Source organism: Oncorhynchus kisutch, unplaced genomic scaffold, assembly GCF_002021735.2.
Source record: "Oncorhynchus kisutch isolate 150728-3 unplaced genomic scaffold, Okis_V2 Okis03b-Okis08b_hom, whole genome shotgun sequence".
Classification (NCBI taxonomy): domain Eukaryota; kingdom Metazoa; phylum Chordata; class Actinopteri; order Salmoniformes; family Salmonidae; genus Oncorhynchus; species Oncorhynchus kisutch.
This window is the reverse complement of record NW_022261980.1, coordinates 18,350,285-18,372,998: the sequence shown is the minus strand read 5'-3', so window position 1 is coordinate 18,372,998 and position 22,714 is coordinate 18,350,285. Positions and strand designations below refer to the sequence as shown.

At 50.5% G+C, this 22,714-nt stretch overlaps 1 protein-coding gene across 25 annotated transcripts in view; it reads right to left on the bottom strand.

The window, feature by feature from the left end:
- The window catches only part of cep89 (centrosomal protein 89), a 251,940-nt gene that overhangs the window by 124,278 nt on the left and 104,948 nt on the right, over positions 1 to 22,714 (bottom strand). For all 25 annotated transcript variants that reach the window (XM_031812671.1, XM_031812681.1, XM_031812674.1 and 22 more), the window contains exons 13-15: positions 4,133 to 4,236; positions 2,849 to 2,964; positions 1,659 to 1,839 (exon numbers count right to left, since the gene is read on the bottom strand). In XM_031812671.1, coding sequence (XP_031668531.1) covers positions 1,659 to 1,839; positions 2,849 to 2,964; positions 4,133 to 4,236 — 401 coding nt within the window. The remainder of the gene's footprint in view (positions 1 to 1,658; positions 1,840 to 2,848; positions 2,965 to 4,132; positions 4,237 to 22,714) is intronic.

Here is a 22,714-nt window from a genome sequence, read left to right as displayed (position 1 = left end):
GTGTATTATAACTACCGTTTGAGTTTGGTGGTGATGGCGTGGTGTTCATCCCAGTGTATTATAACTACCGTTTGAGTTTGGTGGTGATGGCGTGGTGTTCATCCCAGTGTATTATAACTACCGTTTGAGTTTGGTGGTGATGGCGTGGTGTTCATCCCAGTGTATTATAACTACTGTTTGAGTTTGGTGGTGATGGCGTGGTGTTCATAACAGTGTATTATAACTACCGTTTGAGTTTGGTGGTGATGGCGTGGTGTTCGTCCCAGTGTATTATAACCGTTTGAGTTTGGTGGTGATGGCGTGGTGTTCATCCCAGTGTATTATGACTACCGTTTGAGTTTGGTGGTGATGGCGTGGTGTTCATCCCAGTGTTTTATAACTACCGTTTGAGTTTGGTGGTGATGGCGTGGTGTTCATCCCAGTGTATTATAACTACCGTTTGAGTTATGTGGTGATGGCGTGGTGTTCATCCCAGTGTATTATAACTACCGTTTGAGTTTGGTGGTGATGGCGTGGTGTTCATCCCAGTGTATTATAACTACTGTTTGAGTTTGGTGGTGATGGCGTGGTGTTCGTCCCAGTGTATTATAACTACCGTTTGAGTTTGGTGGTGATGGCGTGGTGTTCATCCCAGTGTATTATAACCGTTTGAGTTTGGTGGTGATGGCGTGGTGTTCATCCCAGTGTATTATAACTAGCTACCGTTTGAGTTTGGTGGTGATGGCGTGGTGTTCATCCCAGTGTATTATAACTAACTACCGTTTGAGTTATGTGGTGATGGCGTGGTGTTCATCCCAGTGTATTATAACTACCGTTTGAGTTTGGTGGTGATGGCGTGGTGTTCATCCCAGTGTATTATAACTACTGTTTGAGTTTGGTGGTGATGGCGTGGTGTTCGTCCCAGTGTATTATAACTACCGTTTGAGTTTGGTGGTGATGGCGTGGTGTTCGTCCCAGTGTATTATAACTACCGTTTGAGTTTGGTGGTGATGGCGTGGTGTTCATCCCAGTGTATTATAACCATTTGAGTTTGGTGGTGATGGCGTGGTGTTCGTCCCAGTGTATTATAACTACCGTTTGAGTTTGGTGGTGATGGCGTGGTGTTCATCCCAGTGTATTATAACTACCGTTTTAGTTTGGTGGTGATGGCGTGGTGTTCGTCCCAGTGTATTATAACTACCGTTTGAGTTTGGTGGTGATGGCGTGGTGTTCATCCCAGTTTATTATAACTACCGTTTGAGTTTGGTGGTGATGGCGTGGTGTTCGTCCCAGGATATTATAACCGTTTGAGTTTGGTGGTGATGGCGTGGTGTTCATCCCAGTGTATTATAACCACCGTTTGAGTTTGGTGGTGATGGTGTGGTGTTCATCCCAGTGTATTATTACTACCGTTTGAGTTTGGTGGTTATGGCGTGGTGTTCATCCCAGTGTATTATAACTACCGTTTGAGTTTGGTGGTGATGGCGTGGTGTTCGTCCCAGTGTATTATAACTACCGTTTGAGTTTGGTGGTGATGGCGTGGTGTTCATCCCAGTGAATTATAACTACCGTTTGAGTTTGGTGGTGATGGCGTGGTGTTCGTCCCAGTGTATTATAACTACCGTTTGAGTTTGGTGGTGATGGCGTGGTGTTCGTCCCAGTGTATTATAACTAGCTACCGTTTGAGTTTGGTGGCGATGGCGTGGTGTTCGTCCCAGCTGACTGCATTCTCCAGACTGCACCGTGCCTGCAGGTGTTCTGTCTGCAGAGTGTGGAGCTCTCTCCTCGTTACCTCCAGCTCCCCCTCCAGCCTCTGCTTCTCTGCCTCCAGCAACATCAGCTGCTTACACACCTTAGAGACTGGAGAGGAGGGAGGGAGGGAGAATGGGGGAAGAGAGGAACAGTTCATGGAGATAACTTTCAACTCTGAAGATTTCTACCATTCACCTCCAGCAGGGTGACTTCTACCATTCACCTCCAGCAGGGTGACTTCTACCATTCACCTCCAGCAGGGTGAAGACTTCTACCAGACACCTCCAGCAGGGTGACTTCTACCATTCACCTCCAGCAGGGTGAAGACTTCTACCAGACACCTCCAGCAGGGTGAAGACTTCTACTATTCACCTCCAGCAGGGTGAAGACTTCTACTATTCACCTCCAGCAGGGTGAAGACTTCTACCATTCACCTCCAGCAGGGTGGAAGACTTCTACCAGACACCTCCAGCATGGTGAAGACTTCTACCATTCACCTCCAGCAGGGTGAAGACTTCTACCAGACACCTCCAGCATGGTGAAGACTTCTACCATTCACTTCCAGTGCGGTGACTTCTACCAGACACCTCCAGCAGGGTGAAGACTTCTACCAGACACCTCCAGTGGGGTGAAGACTTCTACCAGACACCTCCAGCAGGGTGAAGACTTCTACCAGACACCTCCAGTGGGGTGAAGACTTCTTCCAGACACCTCCAGTGGGGTGAAGACTTCTTCCAGACACCTCCAGCAGGGTGAAGACTTCTACCAGACACCACCAGTGGGATGAAGACTTCTACCAGACACCTCCAGCAGGGCGAAGACTTCTACCATTCACCTCCAGCAGGGTGAAGACTTCTACCAGACACCTCCAGCGGGGTGAAGACTTCTACCAGACACCTCCAGTGGGGTGAAGACTTCTACCAGCACCTCCAGCAGGGTGAAGACTTCTACCAGACACCTCCAGCAGGGTGAAGACTTCTACCATTCACCTCTTTTAGGGTTTGATACAGTGTTAATATGAATGTGTAGAATGTAGAAACAGAATGTAACTAGTTTCTATAGTAGAATCTGAAAGAGGGAGGCTCAGGGGCGATTACTGGTGTCTGTCCCTCCCTACCCTCAGTCAAATGTCTCCCATGACTGTCCTTTGCCTTCGTATGCTGCACCTCCAGCTGCTCTATCAGGACCTGGTTCTCCTGAAGTACCAGACGGGCCTGCTCCTGGAGCTGCCTCCTGGGGAGGGGGGAGGGGGGAAGAGGAGAGGGGAGATAGAAAAGTGTCAAGACAGTGTCTCCTCTCTTTCTCACACACACAAACAGACAGGGACAGATAGACAAAGAGACAGGCAGTACTCACCACTCCTTGTGGCTGACTCCTCCAGACATAGAGACAGTACTCACCACTCCTTGTGGCTGACTCCTCCTGACAGAGAGACAGTACTCACCACTCCTTGTGGCTGACTCCTCCTGACAGAGAGACAGTACTCACCACTCCTTGTGGCTGACTCCTCCAGACAGAGAGACATCCTTGTGGCTGACTCCTCCAGACAGAGAGACAGTACTCACCACTCCCTGTGGCTGACTCCTCCTGACAGAGACACAGTACTCACCACTCATTGTGGCTGACTCCTCCTGACAGAGAAACATCCTTGTGGCTGACTCCTCCTGACAGAGGCACAGTACTCACCACTCCTTGTGGCTGACTCCTCCTGACAGAGAGACATCCTTGTGGCTGACTCCTCCAGACAGAGAGACAGTACTCACCACTCCTTGTGGCTGACTCCTCCAGACAGAGAGACATCCTTGTGGCTGACTCCTCCAGACAGAGAGACAGTACTCACCACTCCTTGTGGCTGACTCCTCCAGACAGAGAGACATCCTTGTGGCTGACTCCTCCAGACAGAGAGACAGTACTCACCACTCCTTGTGGCTGACTCCTCCTGACAGAGAGACAGTACTCACCACTCCCTGTGGCTGACTCCTCCTGACAGAGAGACAGTACTCACCACTCCTTGTGGCTGACTCCTCCTGACAGAGAGACAGTACTCACCACTCCCTGTGGCTGACTCCTCCTGACAGAGAGACAGTACTCACCACTCCCTGTGGCTGACTCCTCCTGACAGAGAGACAGTACTCACCACTCCCTGTGGCTGACTCCTCCAGACAGAGACACAGTACTCACCACTCATTGTGGCTGACTCCTCCTGACAGAGAGACAGTACTCACCACTCCTTGTGGCTGACTCCTCCTGACAGAGGCACATTACTCACCACTCCTTGTGGCTGACTCCTCCTGACAGAGGCACAGTACTCACCACTCCTTGTGGCTGACTCCTCCAGACAGAGAGACAGTACTCACCACTCATTGTGGCTGACTCCTCCTAACAGAAAGACATTACTCACCACTCCTTGTGGCTGACTCCTCCTGTCTGTTTCAGGTCCTGGTGTAGCTTCTGGTTCTCCTGCACCACCTCCTCCACGCGGCCCCGGAACCTTCTCAACTCCTCCTACACACAACCAATCAATCAATCAAATCAATTACACTGGATCACAAACACTACCTGGACAGCTCTCAGGGATCAGTCAAGCAGCTATCCTGACAGGTGAACACTACTCCATCAGTAATCTCAGCTATCCTGACAGGTGAACCCTACTCCATCAGTAATCTCAGCTATCCTGACAGGTGAACCCTACTCCATCAGTAATCTCAGCTATCCTAACAGGTGAAACCTACTCCATCAGTAATCTCAGCTATCCTGACAGGTGAAACCTACTCCATCAGTAATCTCAGCTATCCTGACAGGTGAAACCTACTCCATCAGTAATCTCAACTATCCTAACAGGATAACAGGAGGGGTAAGGGGGGTAGAGGAGGGGTAAGGGGGGTAGAGCAGGGGTAAGGGAGGTAGGGCAGGGGTAAGGGAGGTAGAGCAGGGGTAAGGGAGGTAAAGCAGGGGAAAGGGAGGTAGAGGAGGAGTAAGGGGGATAGAGGAGGGGTAAGGGCTGTAGAGGAGGGGTAAGGGGGGTAGACCAGGCCTCGAAAGGTTTAGTAGGACAAAGCTGAGGCTATTTCAACCAGAGCCTGGGTAGACTAGGCCTCGAACAGTTTAGTAGGACAAAGCTGAGGCTATTTCAACCAGAGCCTGGGTAGACCAGGCCTCGAAAAGTTTAGTAGGACAAAGCTGAGGCTATTTCAACCAGAGCCTGGGTAGATCAGACCTCGAACAGTTTACTGGGACATAGCTGAGCCTATTTCAACCAGAGCCTGGGTAGACAAGGCCCCGAACAGTTTACTGGGACATAGCTGAGCCGATTTCAACCAGGGCCTGGGGAGACCAGGCCTCTATCAGTTTAGTGGGACAAAGCTGAGCCTATTTCAACCAGAGCCTGGGTAGCCCAGGCCTCAAACATTTTAGTGGGACAAAGCTGAGCCTATTTCAACCAGAGCCTGGGTAGACCAGGCCTCTCTCTATCAGTTTAGTGGGACAAAGCTGAGCCTATTTCAACCAGAGCCTGGGTAGACCAGGCCTCGAACAGTTTAGTGTGACAAAGCTGAGCCGATTTCAACCAGAGCCTGGGTAGACCAGGCCTCGAACAGTTTAGTGTGACAAAGCTGAGCCGATTTCAACCAGAGGCTGGGTAGACCAGGCCTCAAACAGTTTAGTGTGACAAAGCTGAGCCTATTTCAACCAAAGCCTGGGTAGACCAGGCCTCTATCAGTTTAGTGTGACATAGCAGAGCTTATTTCAACCAGAGACTGGGGAGGCCAGGCCTCGAACAGTGTAGTGGGACAAAGCTGAGCCGATTTAAACCAGAGCCTTGGTAGACCAGGCCTCGAACAGTTTAGTGGGACAAAGCTGAGCCTATTTCAACCAGAGCCTGGGTAGACCAGGCCTCGAACAATTTAGTGGGACATAGCTGAGCCGATTTCAACCAGGGCCTGGGGAGACCAGGCCTCTATCAGTTTAGTGTGACATAGCAGAGCTTATTTCAACCAGAGACTGGGAAGGCCAGGCCTCTATCAGTTTAGTGGGACATAGCTAAGCCGATGTAAACCAGAGCCTGGGTAGACCAGGCCTCTATCACTTTAGTGGGACATAGCTAAGCCGATGTAAACCAGAGCCTGGGTAGACCAGGCCTCTATCACTTTAGTGGGACATAGCTAAGCCGATTTAAACCAGAGCCTGGGTAGACCAGGCCTCGAACAGTTTAGTGTGACATAGCTGAGCCTATTTCAACCAGAGCCTGGGTAGACCAGGCCTCGAACAGTTTAGTGTGACATAGCTGAGCCGATTTCAACCAGAGCCTGGGTAGACCAGGCCTCGAACAATTTAATGTGACATAGCTGAGCTGATTTTAACCAGAGCCTGTGTAGACCAGGCCTCGAACATTTTAGCGGGACAAAGCTGAGCCTATTTCAACCAGAGTCTGTTTAGACCAGGCCTCGAACAGTTTAGCGGGACAAAGCTGAGCCTATTTCAACCAGAACCTGGGTAGACCAGGCCTCGAACAGTTTAGTGGGATATAGCTGAGCCTATTTCAACCAGAGACTGGGGAGACCAGGCATCATTCAGTTTAGTGTGACAAAGCTGAGCCGATTTCAACCAGAGCCTGGGTAGACCGGGCCTCGAACAGTTTAGTGTGACATAGCTGAATCTATCTCAACCAGAGCCTGGGGAGACCAGGCCTCTATCAGTTTAGTGTATCATAGCTGAGCCTATTTCAACCAGAGACTGGGGAGACCAGGCATCATTCAGTTTAGTGTGACATAGCTGAGCCTATTTCAACCAGAGCCTGGGTAGATCAGACCTCGAACAGTTTAGTGGGACAAAGCTGAGCCTATTTCAACCAGAGCCTGGGTAGCCCAGGCCTCAAACATTTTAGTGGGACAAAGCTGAGCCTATTTCAACCAGAGCCTGGGTAGACCAGGCCTCTCTCTATCAGTTTAGTGGGACAAAGCTGAGCCTATTTCAAACAGAGCCTGGGTAGACCAGGCCTCGAACAGTTTAGTGTGACAAAGCTGAGCCGATTTCAACCAGAGCCTGGGTAGACCAGGCCTCGAACAGTTTAGTGTGACAAAGCAAGCCTATTTCAACCAAAGCCTGGGTAGACCAGGCCTCTATCAGTTTAGTGTGACATAGCAGAGCTTATTTCAACCAGAGACTGGGGAGGCCAGACCTCTATCAGTTTAGTGGGACATAGCTAAGCCTATTTCAACCAGAGCCTGGGTAGACCAGGCCTCTATCAGTTTAGTGGGACATAGCTAAGCCGATTTAAACCAGAGCCTGGGTAGACCAGGCCTCGAACAGTTTAGTGTGACATAGCTGAGCCTATTTCAACCAGAGCCTGGGTAGACCAGGCCTCGAACAGTTTAGTGGGACATAGCTGAGCCTATTTCAACCAGAGCCTGGGTAGACCAGGCCTCGAACAATTTAATGTGACATAGCTGAGCTGATTTTAACCAGAGCCTGTGTAGACCAGGCCTCGAACAGTTTAGCGGGACAAAGCTGAGCCTATTTCAACCAGAACCTGGGTAGACCAGGCCTCGAACAGTTTAGTGCGATATAGCTGAGCCTATTTCAACCAGAGACTGGGGAGACCAGGCATCATTCAGTTTAGTGTGACATAGCTGAGCCGATTTCAACCAGAGCCTGGGTAGACCAGGCCTCGAACAGTTTAGTGTGACATAGCTGAATCTATCTCAACCAGAGCCTGGGGAGACCAGGCCTCTATCAGTTTAGTGTGTCATAGCTGAGCCTATTTCAACCAGAGACTGGGGAGACCAGGCATCATTCAGTTTAGTGTGACATAGCTGAGCCAATTTAAAACAGAGCCTGGGTAGACCAGGCCTCGAACAGTTTAGTGGGACAAAGCTGAGCCTATTTCAACCAAAACCTGGGTAGTCCAGACCTCGAACAGTTTAGTGGGACATAGCTGAGCTGATTTCAACCAGAGCCTGGGTAGACCAGAACTCAAACAGTTTAGTGTGACAAAGCTGAGCCTATTTCAACCAGAGAATGGGTAGACCAGAACTCGACCAGTTTAGTGTGACATAGCTGAGCCGATTTCAACCAGAGCCTGGGTAGACCAGGCCTCGAACAGTTTAGTGTGACATAGCTGAGCCTATTTCAACCAGAGCCTGGGTAGACCAGGCCTCGAACAGTTTAGTGGGACATAGCTGAGCCTATTTCAACCAGAGCCTGGGTAGACCAGGCCTCGAACAATTTAATGTGACATAGCTGAGCTGATTTTAACCAGAGCCTGGGTAGACCAGGCCTCGAACAGTTTAGTGGGACATAGCTGAGCCTATTTCAACCAGAGCCTGGGTAGACCAGGCCTCGAACAATTTAATGTGACATAGCTGAGCCGATTTCAACCAGAGCCTGGATAGACCAGGGCTCGAAAAGCTTAGTGGGACATAGCTGAGCCGATTTCAACCAGGGCCTGGGGAGACCAGGCCTCTATCAGTTTAGTGGGACATAGCTAAGCCGATTTAAACCAGAGCCTGGGTAGAGCAGGCCTCGAACAGTTTAGTGTGACAAAGCTGAGCCTATTTCAACCAGAGCCTGGGTAGAGCAGGCCTCGAACAGTTTAGTGGGACATAGCTGAGCCGATTTCAACCAGACCCTGGGTAGACCAGACCTCGAACAGTTTAGTGGGACAAAGCTGAGCCTATTTCAACCAGAGCCTGGGTAGCCCAGGCCTCAAACATTTTAGTGGGACAAAGCTGAGCCTATTTCAACCAGAGCCTGGGTAGACCAGGCCTCTCTCTATCAGTTTAGTGGGACAAAGCTGAGCCTATTTCAACCAGAGCCTGGGTAGACCAGGCCTCGAACAGTTTAGTGTGACAAAGCTGAGCCGATTTCAACCAGAGCCTGGGTAGACCAGGCCTCGAACAGTTTAGTGTGACAAAGCTGAGCCGATTTCAACCAGAGGCTGGGTAGACCAGGCCTCAAACAGTTTAGTGTGACAAAGCTGAGCCTATTTCAACCAAAGCCTGGGTAGACCAGGCCTCTATCAGTTTAGTGTGACATAGCAGAGCTTATTTCAACCAGAGACTGGGGAGGCCAGGCCTCGAACAGTGTAGTGGGACAAAGCTGAGCCGATTTAAACCAGAGCCTTGGTAGACCAGGCCTCGAACAGTTTAGTGGGACAAAGCTGAGCCTATTTCAACCAGAGCCTGGGTAGACCAGGCCTCGAACAATTTAGTGGGACATAGCTGAGCCGATTTCAACCAGGGCCTGGGGAGACCAGGCCTCTATCAGTTTAGTGTGACATAGCAGAGCTTATTTCAACCAGAGACTGGGAAGGCCAGGCCTCTATCAGTTTAGTGGGACATAGCTAAGCCGATGTAAACCAGAGCCTGGGTAGACCAGGCCTCTATCACTTTAGTGGGACATAGCTAAGCCGATTTAAACCAGAGCCTGGGTAGACCAGGCCTCGAACAGTTTAGTGTGACATAGCTGAGCCTATTTCAACCAGAGCCTGGGTAGACCAGGCCTCGAACAGTTTAGTGTGACATAGCTGAGCCGATTTCAACCAGAGCCTGGGTAGACCAGGCCTCGAACAATTTAATGTGACATAGCTGAGCTGATTTTAACCAGAGCCTGTGTAGACCAGGCCTCGAACATTTTAGCGGGACAAAGCTGAGCCTATTTCAACCAGAGTCTGTTTAGACCAGGCCTCGAACAGTTTAGCGGGACAAAGCTGAGCCTATTTCAACCAGAACCTGGGTAGACCAGGCCTCGAACAGTTTAGTGGGATATAGCTGAGCCTATTTCAACCAGAGACTGGGGAGACCAGGCATCATTCAGTTTAGTGTGACAAAGCTGAGCCGATTTCAACCAGAGCCTGGGTAGACCGGGCCTCGAACAGTTTAGTGTGACATAGCTGAATCTATCTCAACCAGAGCCTGGGGAGACCAGGCCTCTATCAGTTTAGTGTATCATAGCTGAGCCTATTTCAACCAGAGACTGGGGAGACCAGGCATCATTCAGTTTAGTGTGACATAGCTGAGCCTATTTCAACCAGAGCCTGGGTAGATCAGACCTCGAACAGTTTAGTGGGACAAAGCTGAGCCTATTTCAACCAGAGCCTGGGTAGCCCAGGCCTCAAACATTTTAGTGGGACAAAGCTGAGCCTATTTCAACCAGAGCCTGGGTAGACCAGGCCTCTCTCTATCAGTTTAGTGGGACAAAGCTGAGCCTATTTCAAACAGAGCCTGGGTAGACCAGGCCTCGAACAGTTTAGTGTGACAAAGCTGAGCCGATTTCAACCAGAGCCTGGGTAGACCAGGCCTCGAACAGTTTAGTGTGACAAAGCAAGCCTATTTCAACCAAAGCCTGGGTAGACCAGGCCTCTATCAGTTTAGTGTGACATAGCAGAGCTTATTACAACCAGAGACTGTGGAGGCCAGGCCTCGAACAGTGTAGTGGGACAAAGCTGAGCCGATTTCAACCAGGGCCTGGGGAGACCAGGCCTCTATCAGTTTAGTGTGACATAGCAGAGCTTATTTCAACCAGAGACTGGGGAGGCCAGGCCTCTATCAGTTTAGTGGGACATAGCTAAGCCGATGTAAACCAGAGCCTGGGTAGACCAGGCCTCTATCAGTTTAGTGGGACATAGCTAAGCCGATTTAAACCAGAGCCTGGGTAGACCAGGCCTCGAACAGTTTAGTGTGACATAGCTGAGCCTATTTCAACCAGAGCCTGGGTAGACCAGGCCTCGAACAGTTTAGTGGGACATAGCTGAGCCTATTTCAACCAGAGCCTGGGTAGACCAGGCCTCGAACAATTTAATGTGACATAGCTGAGCTGATTTTAACCAGAGCCTGTGTAGACCAGGCCTCGAACAGTTTAGCGGGACAAAGCTGAGCCTATTTCAACCAGAACCTGGGTAGACCAGGCCTCGAACAGTTTAGTGCGATATAGCTGAGCCTATTTCAACCAGAGACTGGGGAGACCAGGCATCATTCAGTTTAGTGTGACATAGCTGAGCCGATTTCAACCAGAGCCTGGGTAGACCAGGCCTCGAACAGTTTAGTGTGACATAGCTGAATCTATCTCAACCAGAGCCTGGGGAGACCAGGCCTCTATCAGTTTAGTGTGTCATAGCTGAGCCTATTTCAACCAGAGACTGGGGAGACCAGGCATCATTCAGTTTAGTGTGACATAGCTGAGCCAATTTAAAACAGAGCCTGGGTAGACCAGGCCTCGAACAGTTTAGTGGGACAAAGCTGAGCCTATTTCAACCAAAACCTGGGTAGTCCAGACCTCGAACAGTTTAGTGGGACATAGCTGAGCTGATTTCAACCAGAGCCTGGGTAGACCAGAACTCAAACAGTTTAGTGTGACAAAGCTGAGCCTATTTCAACCAGAGAATGGGTAGACCAGAACTCGACCAGTTTAGTGTGACATAGCTGAGCCGATTTCAACCAGAGCCTGGGTAGACCAGGCCTCGAACAGTTTAGTGTGACATAGCTGAGCCGATTTCAACCAGAGCCTGGGTAGACCAGGCCTCGAACAGTTTAGTGGGACATAGCTGAGCCGATTTCAACCAGGGCCTGGGGAGACCAGGCCTCTATCAGTTTAGTGTGACATAGCAGAGCCTATTTCAACCAGAGACTGGGGAGGCCAGGCCTCTATCAGTTTAGTGGGACATAGCTAAGCCGATTTAAACCAGAGCCTGGGTAGAGCAGGCCTCGAACAGTTTAGTGTGACAAAGCTGAGCCTATTTCATCCAGAGCCTGTGTAGACCAGGCCTCGAACAGTTTAGTGGGACAAAGCTGAGCCTATTTCAACCAGAGCCTGGGTAGAGCAGGCCTCGAACAGTTTAGTGGGACCTAGCTGAGCCGATTTCAACCAGACCCTGGGTAGACCAGACCTCGAACAGTTTACTGGGACATAGCTGAGCCGATTTCAACCAGGGCCTGGGGAGACCAGGCCTCTATCAGTTTAGTGGGACATAGCTAAGCCGATTTAAACCAGAGCCTGGGTAGACCAGGCATCGAACAGTTTAGTGGGACAAAGCTGAGCCTATTTCAACCAGAGCCTGGGTAGACCAGGCCTCGAACAGTTTAGTGGGACAAAGCTGAGCCGATTTCAACAAGAGCCTGGGTAGACCAGGCCTCGAACAGTTTAGTGGGATATAGCTGAGCCAATTTCAACCAGAGCCTGGGGAGACCAGGCCTCGAACAGTTTAGTGGGACAATGCTGAGCCTATTTCAACCAGAGACTGGGGAGACCAGGCATCATTCAGTTTAGTGTGTCATAGATGAGCCTATTTCAACCAGAGACTGGGGAGACCAGGCATCATTCAGTTTAGTGTGACATAGCTGAGCCGATTTAAACCAGAGCCTGGGTAGACCAGGCCTCGAACAGTTTAGTGTGACATAGCTGAGCCTATTTCAACCAGAGCCTGGGTAGATCAGACCTCGAACAGTTTAGTGTGACATAGCTGAGCCTATTTCAACCAGACCCTGGGTAGACCAGGCCCCGAACAGTTTACTGGGACATAGCTGAGCCGATTTCAACCAGGGCCTGGGGAGACCAGGCCTCTATCAGTTTAGTGGGACAAAGCTGAGCCTATTTCAACCAGAGCCTGGGTAGCCCAGGCCTCAAACATTTTAGTGGGACAAAGCTGAGCCTATTTCAACCAGAGCCTGGGTGGACCAGGCCTCTCTCTATCAGTTTAGTGGGACAAAGCTGAGCCTATTTCAACCAGAGCCTGGGTAGACCAGGCCTCTATCAGTTTAGTGTGACATAGCAGAGCTTATTTCAACCAGAGACTGGGGAGGCCAGGCCTCGAACAGTGTAGTGGGACAAAGCTGAGCCGATTTAAACCAGAGCCTTGGTAGACCAGGCCTCGAACAGTTTAGTGGGACAAAGCTGAGCCTATTTCAACCAGAGCCTGGGTAGACCAGGCCTCGAACAATTTAGTGGGACATAGCTGAGCCGATTTCAACCAGGGCCTGGGGAGACCAGGCCTCTATCAGTTTAGTGTGACATAGCAGAGCTTATTTCAACCAGAGACTGGGAAGGCCAGGCCTCTATCAGTTTAGTGGGACATAGCTAAGCCGATGTAAACCAGAGCCTGGGTAGACCAGGCCTCTATCACTTTAGTGGGACATAGCTAAGCCGATTTAAACCAGAGCCTGGGTAGACCAGGCCTCGAACAGTTTAGTGTGACATAGCTGAGCCTATTTCAACCAGAGCCTGGGTAGACCAGGCCTCGAACAGTTTAGTGTGACATAGCTGAGCCGATTTCAACCAGAGCCTGGGTAGACCAGGCCTCGAACAATTTAATGTGACATAGCTGAGCTGATTTTAACCAGAGCCTGTGTAGACCAGGCCTCGAACATTTTAGCGGGACAAAGCTGAGCCTATTTCAACCAGAGTCTGTTTAGACCAGGCCTCGAACAGTTTAGCGGGACAAAGCTGAGCCTATTTCAACCAGAACCTGGGTAGACCAGGCCTCGAACAGTTTAGTGGGATATAGCTGAGCCTATTTCAACCAGAGACTGGGGAGACCAGGCATCATTCAGTTTAGTGTGACAAAGCTGAGCCGATTTCAACCAGAGCCTGGGTAGACCGGGCCTCGAACAGTTTAGTGTGACATAGCTGAATCTATCTCAACCAGAGCCTGGGGAGACCAGGCCTCTATCAGTTTAGTGTATCATAGCTGAGCCTATTTCAACCAGAGACTGGGGAGACCAGGCATCATTCAGTTTAGTGTGACATAGCTGAGCCTATTTCAACCAGAGCCTGGGTAGATCAGACCTCGAACAGTTTAGTGGGACAAAGCTGAGCCTATTTCAACCAGAGCCTGGGTAGCCCAGGCCTCAAACATTTTAGTGGGACAAAGCTGAGCCTATTTCAACCAGAGCCTGGGTAGACCAGGCCTCTCTCTATCAGTTTAGTGGGACAAAGCTGAGCCTATTTCAAACAGAGCCTGGGTAGACCAGGCCTCGAACAGTTTAGTGTGACAAAGCTGAGCCGATTTCAACCAGAGCCTGGGTAGACCAGGCCTCGAACAGTTTAGTGTGACAAAGCAAGCCTATTTCAACCAAAGCCTGGGTAGACCAGGCCTCTATCAGTTTAGTGTGACATAGCAGAGCTTATTACAACCAGAGACTGTGGAGGCCAGGCCTCGAACAGTGTAGTGGGACAAAGCTGAGCCGATTTCAACCAGGGCCTGGGGAGACCAGGCCTCTATCAGTTTAGTGTGACATAGCAGAGCTTATTTCAACCAGAGACTGGGGAGGCCAGGCCTCTATCAGTTTAGTGGGACATAGCTAAGCCGATGTAAACCAGAGCCTGGGTAGACCAGGCCTCTATCAGTTTAGTGGGACATAGCTAAGCCGATTTAAACCAGAGCCTGGGTAGACTAGGCCTCGAACAGTTTAGTGTGACATAGCTGAGCCTATTTCAACCAGAGCCTGGGTAGACCAGGCCTCGAACAGTTTAGTGGGACATAGCTGAGCCTATTTCAACCAGAGCCTGGGTAGACCAGGCCTCGAACAATTTAATGTGACATAGCTGAGCTGATTTTAACCAGAGCCTGTGTAGACCAGGCCTCGAACAGTTTAGCGGGACAAAGCTGAGCCTATTTCAACCAGAACCTGGGTAGACCAGGCCTCGAACAGTTTAGTGCGATATAGCTGAGCCTATTTCAACCAGAGACTGGGGAGACCAGGCATCATTCAGTTTAGTGTGACATAGCTGAGCCGATTTCAACCAGAGCCTGGGTAGACCAGGCCTCGAACAGTTTAGTGGGACATAGCTGAGCCTATTTCAACCAGAGCCTGGGTAGACCAGGCCTTGAACAATTTAATGTGACATAGCTGAGCCGATTTCAACCAGAGCCTGGATAGACCAGGGCTCGAAAAGCTTAGTGGGACATAGCTGAGCAGATTTCAACCAGGGCCTGGGGAGACCAGGCCTCTATCAGTTTAGTGTGACATAGCAGAGCCTATTTCAACCAGAGACTGGGGAGGCCAGGCCTCTATCAGTTTAGTGGGACATAGCTAAGCCGATTTAAACCAGAGCCTGGGTAGAGCAGGCCTCGAACAGTTTAGTGTGACAAAGCTGAGCCTATTTCAACCAGAGCCTGGGTAGAGCAGGCCTCGAACAGTTTAGTGGGACATAGCTGAGCCGATTTCAACCAGACCCTGGGTAGACCAGACCTCGAACAGTTTAGTGGGACAAAGCTGAGCCTATTTCAACCAGAGCCTGGGTAGCCCAGGCCTCAAACATTTTAGTGGGACAAAGCTGAGCCTATTTCAACCAGAGCCTGGGTAGACCAGGCCTCTCTCTATCAGTTTAGTGGGACAAAGCTGAGCCTATTTCAACCAGAGCCTGGGTAGACCAGGCCTCGAACAGTTTAGTGTGACAAAGCTGAGCCGATTTCAACCAGAGCCTGGGTAGACCAGGCCTCGAACAGTTTAGTGGGACAAAGCTGAGCCTATTTCAACCAGAGCCTGGGTAGACCAGGCCTCGAACAGTTTAGTGGGACAAAGCTGAGCCTATTTCAACCAAAACCTGGGTAGTCCAGACCTCGAACAGTTTAGTGGGACATAGCTGAGCTGATTTCAACCAGAGCCTGGGTAGACCAGAACTCAAACAGTTTAGTGTGACAAAGCTGAGCCGATTTCAACCAGAGCCTGGGTAGACCAGGCCTCGAACAGTTTAGTGTGACAAAGCTGAGCCGATTTCAACCAGAGGCTGGGTAGACCAGGCCTCAAACAGTTTAGTGTGACAAAGCTGAGCCTATTTCAACCAAAGCCTGGGTAGACCAGGCCTCTATCAGTTTAGTGTGACATAGCAGAGCTTATTTCAACCAGAGACTGGGGAGGCCAGGCCTCGAACAGTGTAGTGGGACAAAGCTGAGCCGATTTAAACCAGAGCCTTGGTAGACCAGGCCTCGAACAGTTTAGTGGGACAAAGCTGAGCCTATTTCAACCAGAGCCTGGGTAGACCAGGCCTCGAACAATTTAGTGGGACATAGCTGAGCCGATTTCAACCAGGGCCTGGGGAGACCAGGCCTCTATCAGTTTAGTGTGACATAGCAGAGCTTATTTCAACCAGAGACTGGGAAGGCCAGGCCTCTGTCAGTTTAGTGGGACATAGCTAAGCCGATGTAAACCAGAGCCTGGGTAGACCAGGCCTCTATCACTTTAGTGGGACATAGCTAAGCCGATTTAAACCAGAGCCTGGGTAGACCAGGCCTCGAACAGTTTAGTGTGACATAGCTGAGCCTATTTCAACCAGAGCCTGGGTAGACCAGGCCTCGAACAGTTTAGTGTGACATAGCTGAGCCGATTTCAACCAGAGCCTGGGTAGACCAGGCCTCGAACAATTTAATGTGACATAGCTGAGCTGATTTTAACCAGAGCCTGTGTAGACCAGGCCTCGAACATTTTAGCGGGACAAAGCTGAGCCTATTTCAACCAGAGTCTGTTTAGACCAGGCCTCGAACAGTTTAGCGGGACAAAGCTGAGCCTATTTCAACCAGAACCTGGGTAGACCAGGCCTCGAACAGTTTAGTGGGATATAGCTGAGCCTATTTCAACCAGAGACTGGGGAGACCAGGCATCATTCAGTTTAGTGTGACAAAGCTGAGCCGATTTCAACCAGAGCCTGGGTAGACCGGGCCTCGAACAGTTTAGTGTGACATAGCTGAATCTATCTCAACCAGAGCCTGGGGAGACCAGGCCTCTATCAGTTTAGTGTATCATAGCTGAGCCTATTTCAACCAGAGACTGGGGAGACCAGGCATCATTCAGTTTAGTGTGACATAGCTGAGCCTATTTCAACCAGAGCCTGGGTAGATCAGACCTCGAACAGTTTAGTGGGACAAAGCTGAGCCTATTTCAACCAGAGCCTGGGTAGCCCAGGCCTCAAACATTTTAGTGGGACAAAGCTGAGCCTATTTCAACCAGAGCCTGGGTAGACCAGGCCTCTCTCTATCAGTTTAGTGGGACAAAGCTGAGCCTATTTCAAACAGAGCCTGGGTAGACCAGGCCTCGAACAGTTTAGTGTGACAAAGCTGAGCCGATTTCAACCAGAGCCTGGGTAGACCAGGCCTCGAACAGTTTAGTGTGACAAAGCAAGCCTATTTCAACCAAAGCCTGGGTAGACCAGGCCTCTATCAGTTTAGTGTGACATAGCAGAGCTTATTACAACCAGAGACTGTGGAGGCCAGGCCTCGAACAGTGTAGTGGGACAAAGCTGAGCCGATTTCAACCAGGGCCTGGGGAGACCAGGCCTCTATCAGTTTAGTGTGACATAGCAGAGCTTATTTCAACCAGAGACTGGGGAGGCCAGGCCTCTATCAGTTTAGTGGGACATAGCTAAGCCGATGTAAACCAGAGCCTGGGTAGACCAGGCCTCTATCAGTTTAGTGGGACATAGCTAAGCCGATTTAAACCAGAGCCTGGGTAGACCAGGCCTCGAACAGTTTAGTGTGACATAGCTGAGCCTATTTCAACCAGAGCCTGGGTAGACCAGGCCTCGAACAGTTTAGTGGGACATAGCTGAGCCTATTTCAACCAGAGCCTGGGTAGACCAGGCCTCGAACAATTTAATGTGACATAGCTGAGCTGATTTTAACCAGAGCCTGTGTAGACCAGGCCTCGAACAGTTTAGCGGGACAAAGCTGAGCCTATTTCAACCAGAACCTGGGTAGACCAGGCCTCGAACAGTTTAGTGCGATATAGCTGAGCCTATTTCAACCAGAGACTGGGGAGACCAGGCATCATTCAGTTTAGTGTGACATAGCTGAGCCGATTTCAACCAGAGCCTGGGTAGACCAGGCCTCGAACAGTTTAGTGGGACATAGCTGAGCCTATTTCAACCAGAGCCTGGGTAGACCAGGCCTCGAACAATTTAATGTGACATAGCTGAGCCGATTTCAACCAGAGCCTGGATAGACCAGGGCTCGAAAAGCTTAGTGGGACATAGCTGAGCCGATTTCAACCAGGGCCTGGGGAGACCAGGCCTCTATCAGTTTAGTGTGACATAGCAGAGCCTATTTCAACCAGAGACTGGGGAGGCCAGGCCTCTATCAGTTTAGTGGGACATAGCTAAGCCGATTTAAACCAGAGCCTGGGTAGAGCAGGCCTCGAACAGTTTAGTGTGACAAAGCTGAGCCTATTTCAACCAGAGCCTGGGTAGAGCAGGCCTCGAACAGTTTAGTGGGACATAGCTGAGCCGATTTCAACCAGACCCTGGGTAGACCAGACCTCGAACAGTTTAGTGGGACAAAGCTGAGCCTATTTCAACCAGAGCCTGGGTAGCCCAGGCCTCAAACATTTTAGTGGGACAAAGCTGAGCCTATTTCAACCAGAGCCTGGGTAGACCAGGCCTCTCTCTATCAGTTTAGTGGGACAAAGCTGAGCCTATTTCAACCAGAGCCTGGGTAGACCAGGCCTCGAACAGTTTAGTGTGACAAAGCTGAGCCGATTTCAACCAGAGCCTGGGTAGACCAGGCCTCGAACAGTTTAGTGGGACATAGCTGAGCCGATTTCAACCAGACCCTGGGTAGACCAGACCTCGAACAGTTTAGTGGGACAAAGCTGAGCCTATTTCAACCAGAGCCTGGGTAGCCCAGGGCTCGAAAAGCTTAGTGGGACATAGCTGAGCCGATTTCAACCAGGGCCTGGGGAGACCAGGCCTCTATCAGTTTAGTGTGACATAGCAGAGCCTATTTCAACCAGAGACTGGGGAGGCCAGGGCTCGAAAAGCTTAGTGGGACATAGCTGAGCCGATTTCAACCAGGGCCTGGGGAGACCAGGCCTCTATCAGTTTAGTGTGACATAGCAGAGCCTATTTCAACCAGAGACTGGGGAGGCCAGGCCTCTATCAGTTTAGTGGGACATAGCTAAGCCGATTTAAACCAGAGCCTGGGTAGAGCAGGCCTCGAACAGTTTAGTGTGACAAAGCTGAGCCTATTTCAACCAGAGCCTGGGTAGAGCAGGCCTCGAACAGTTTAGTGGGACATAGCTGAGCCGATTTCAACCAGACCCTGGGTAGACCAGACCTCGAACAGTTTAGTGGGACAAAGCTGAGCCTATTTCAACCAGAGCCTGGGTAGCCCAGGCCTCAAACATTTTAGTGGGACAAAGCTGAGCCTATTTCAACCAGAGCCTGGGTAGACCAGGCCTCTCTCTATCAGTTTAGTGGGACAAAGCTGAGCCTATTTCAACCAGAGCCTGGGTAGACCAGGCCTCGAACAGTTTAGTGTGACAAAGCTGAGCCGATTTCAACCAGAGCCTGGGTAGACCAGGCCTCGAACAGTTTAGTGGGACAAAGCTGAGCCTATTTCAACCAGAGCCTGGGTAGACCAGGCCTCGAACAGTTTAGTGGGACAAAGCTGAGCCTATTTCAACCAAAACCTGGGTAGTCCAGACCTCGAACAGTTTAGTGGGACATAGCTGAGCTGATTTCAACCAGAGCCTGGGTAGACCAGAACTCAAACAGTTTAGTGTGACAAAGCTGAGCCGATTTCAACCAGAGCCTGGGTAGACCAGGCCTCGAACAGTTTAGTGTGACAAAGCTGAGCCGATTTCAACCAGAGGCTGGGTAGACCAGGCCTCAAACAGTTTAGTGTGACAAAGCTGAGCCTATTTCAACCAAAGCCTGGGTAGACCAGGCCTCTATCAGTTTAGTGTGACATAGCAGAGCTTATTTCAACCAGAGACTGGGGAGGCCAGGCCTCGAACAGTGTAGTGGGACAAAGCTGAGCCGATTTAAACCAGAGCCTTGGTAGACCAGGCCTCGAACAGTTTAGTGGGACAAAGCTGAGCCTATTTCAACCAGAGCCTGGGTAGACCAGGCCTCGAACAATTTAGTGGGACATAGCTGAGCCGATTTCAACCAGGGCCTGGGGAGACCAGGCCTCTATCAGTTTAGTGTGACATAGCAGAGCTTATTTCAACCAGAGACTGGGAAGGCCAGGCCTCTGTCAGTTTAGTGGGACATAGCTAAGCCGATGTAAACCAGAGCCTGGGTAGACCAGGCCTCTATCACTTTAGTGGGACATAGCTAAACCGATTTAAACCAGAGCCTGGGTAGACCAGGCCTCGAACAGTTTAGTGTGACATAGCTGAGCCTATTTCAACCAGAGCCTGGGTAGACCAGGCCTCGAACAGTTTAGTGTGACATAGCTGAGCCGATTTCAACCAGAGCCTGGGTAGACCAGGCCTCGAACAATTTAATGTGACATAGCTGAGCTGATTTTAACCAGAGCCTGTGTAGACCAGGCCTCGAACATTTTAGCGGGACAAAGCTGAGCCTATTTCAACCAGAGTCTGTTTAGACCAGGCCTCGAACAGTTTAGCGGGACAAAGCTGAGCCTATTTCAACCAGAACCTGGGTAGACCAGGCCTCGAACAGTTTAGTGGGATATAGCTGAGCCTATTTCAACCAGAGACTGGGGAGACCAGGCATCATTCAGTTTAGTGTGACAAAGCTGAGCCGATTTCAACCAGAGCCTGGGTAGACCGGGCCTCGAACAGTTTAGTGTGACATAGCTGAATCTATCTCAACCAGAGCCTGGGGAGACCAGGCCTCTATCAGTTTAGTGTATCATAGCTGAGCCTATTTCAACCAGAGACTGGGGAGACCAGGCATCATTCAGTTTAGTGTGACATAGCTGAGCCTATTTCAACCAGAGCCTGGGTAGATCAGACCTCGAACAGTTTAGTGGGACAAAGCTGAGCCTATTTCAACCAGAGCCTGGGTAGCCCAGGCCTCAAACATTTTAGTGGGACAAAGCTGAGCCTATTTCAACCAGAGCCTGGGTAGACCAGGCCTCTCTCTATCAGTTTAGTGGGACAAAGCTGAGCCTATTTCAAACAGAGCCTGGGTAGACCAGGCCTCGAACAGTTTAGTGTGACAAAGCTGAGCCGATTTCAACCAGAGCCTGGGTAGACCAGGCCTCGAACAGTTTAGTGTGACAAAGCAAGCCTATTTCAACCAAAGCCTGGGTAGACCAGGCCTCTATCAGTTTAGTGTGACATAGCAGAGCTTATTACAACCAGAGACTGTGGAGGCCAGGCCTCGAACAGTGTAGTGGGACAAAGCTGAGCCGATTTCAACCAGGGCCTGGGGAGACCAGGCCTCTATCAGTTTAGTGTGACATAGCAGAGCTTATTTCAACCAGAGACTGGGGAGGCCAGGCCTCTATCAGTTTAGTGGGACATAGCTAAGCCGATGTAAACCAGAGCCTGGGTAGACCAGGCCTCTATCAGTTTAGTGGGACATAGCTAAGCCGATTTAAACCAGAGCCTGGGTAGACCAGGCCTCGAACAGTTTAGTGTGACATAGCTGAGCCTATTTCAACCAGAGCCTGGGTAGACCAGGCCTCGAACAGTTTAGTGGGACATAGCTGAGCCTATTTCAACCAGAGCCTGGGTAGACCAGGCCTCGAACAATTTAATGTGACATAGCTGAGCTGATTTTAACCAGAGCCTGTGTAGACCAGGCCTCGAACAGTTTAGCGGGACAAAGCTGAGCCTATTTCAACCAGAACCTGGGTAGACCAGGCCTCGAACAGTTTAGTGCGATATAGCTGAGCCTATTTCAACCAGAGACTGGGGAGACCAGGCATCATTCAGTTTAGTGTGACATAGCTGAGCCGATTTCAACCAGAGCCTGGGTAGACCAGGCCTCGAACAGTTTAGTGGGACATAGCTGAGCCTATTTCAACCAGAGCCTGGGTAGACCAGGCCTCGAACAATTTAATGTGACATAGCTGAGCCGATTTCAACCAGAGCCTGGATAGACCAGGGCTCGAAAAGCTTAGTGGGACATAGCTGAGCCGATTTCAACCAGGGCCTGGGGAGACCAGGCCTCTATCAGTTTAGTGTGACATAGCAGAGCCTATTTCAACCAGAGACTGGGGAGGCCAGGCCTCTATCAGTTTAGTGGGACATAGCTAAGCCGATTTAAACCAGAGCCTGGGTAGAGCAGGCCTCGAACAGTTTAGTGTGACAAAGCTGAGCCTATTTCAACCAGAGCCTGGGTAGAGCAGGCCTCGAACAGTTTAGTGGGACATAGCTGAGCCGATTTCAACCAGACCCTGGGTAGACCAGACCTCGAACAGTTTAGTGGGACAAAGCTGAGCCTATTTCAACCAGAGCCTGGGTAGCCCAGGCCTCAAACATTTTAGTGGGACAAAGCTGAGCCTATTTCAACCAGAGCCTGGGTAGACCAGGCCTCTCTCTATCAGTTTAGTGGGACAAAGCTGAGCCTATTTCAACCAGAGCCTGGGTAGACCAGGCCTCGAACAGTTTAGTGTGACAAAGCTGAGCCGATTTCAACCAGAGCCTGGGTAGACCAGGCCTCGAACAGTTTAGTGGGACAAAGCTGAGCCGATTTCAACCAGAGGCTGGGTAGACCAGGCCTCAAACAGTTTAGTGTGACAAAGCTGAGCCTATTTCAACCAAAGCCTGGGTAGACCAGGCCTCTATCAGTTTAGTGTGACATAGCAGAGCTTATTTCAACCAGAGACTGGGGAGGCCAGGCCTCGAACAGTGTAGTGGGACAAAGCTGAGCCGATTTAAACCAGAGCCTTGGTAGACCAGGCCTCGAACAGTTTAGTGGGACAAAGCTGAGCCTATTTCAACCAGAGCCTGGGTAGACCAGGCCTCGAACAATTTAGTGGGACATAGCTGAGCCGATTTCAACCAGGGCCTGGGGAGACCAGGCCTCTATCAGTTTAGTGTGACATAGCAGAGCTTATTTCAACCAGAGACTGGGAAGGCCAGGCCTCTATCAGTTTAGTGGGACATAGCTAAGCCGATGTAAACCAGAGCCTGGGTAGACCAGGCCTCTATCACTTTAGTGGGACATAGCTAAGCCGATTTAAACCAGAGCCTGGGTAGACCAGGCCTCGAACAGTTTAGTGTGACATAGCTGAGCCTATTTCAACCAGAGCCTGGGTAGACCAGGCCTCGAACAGTTTAGTGTGACATAGCTGAGCCGA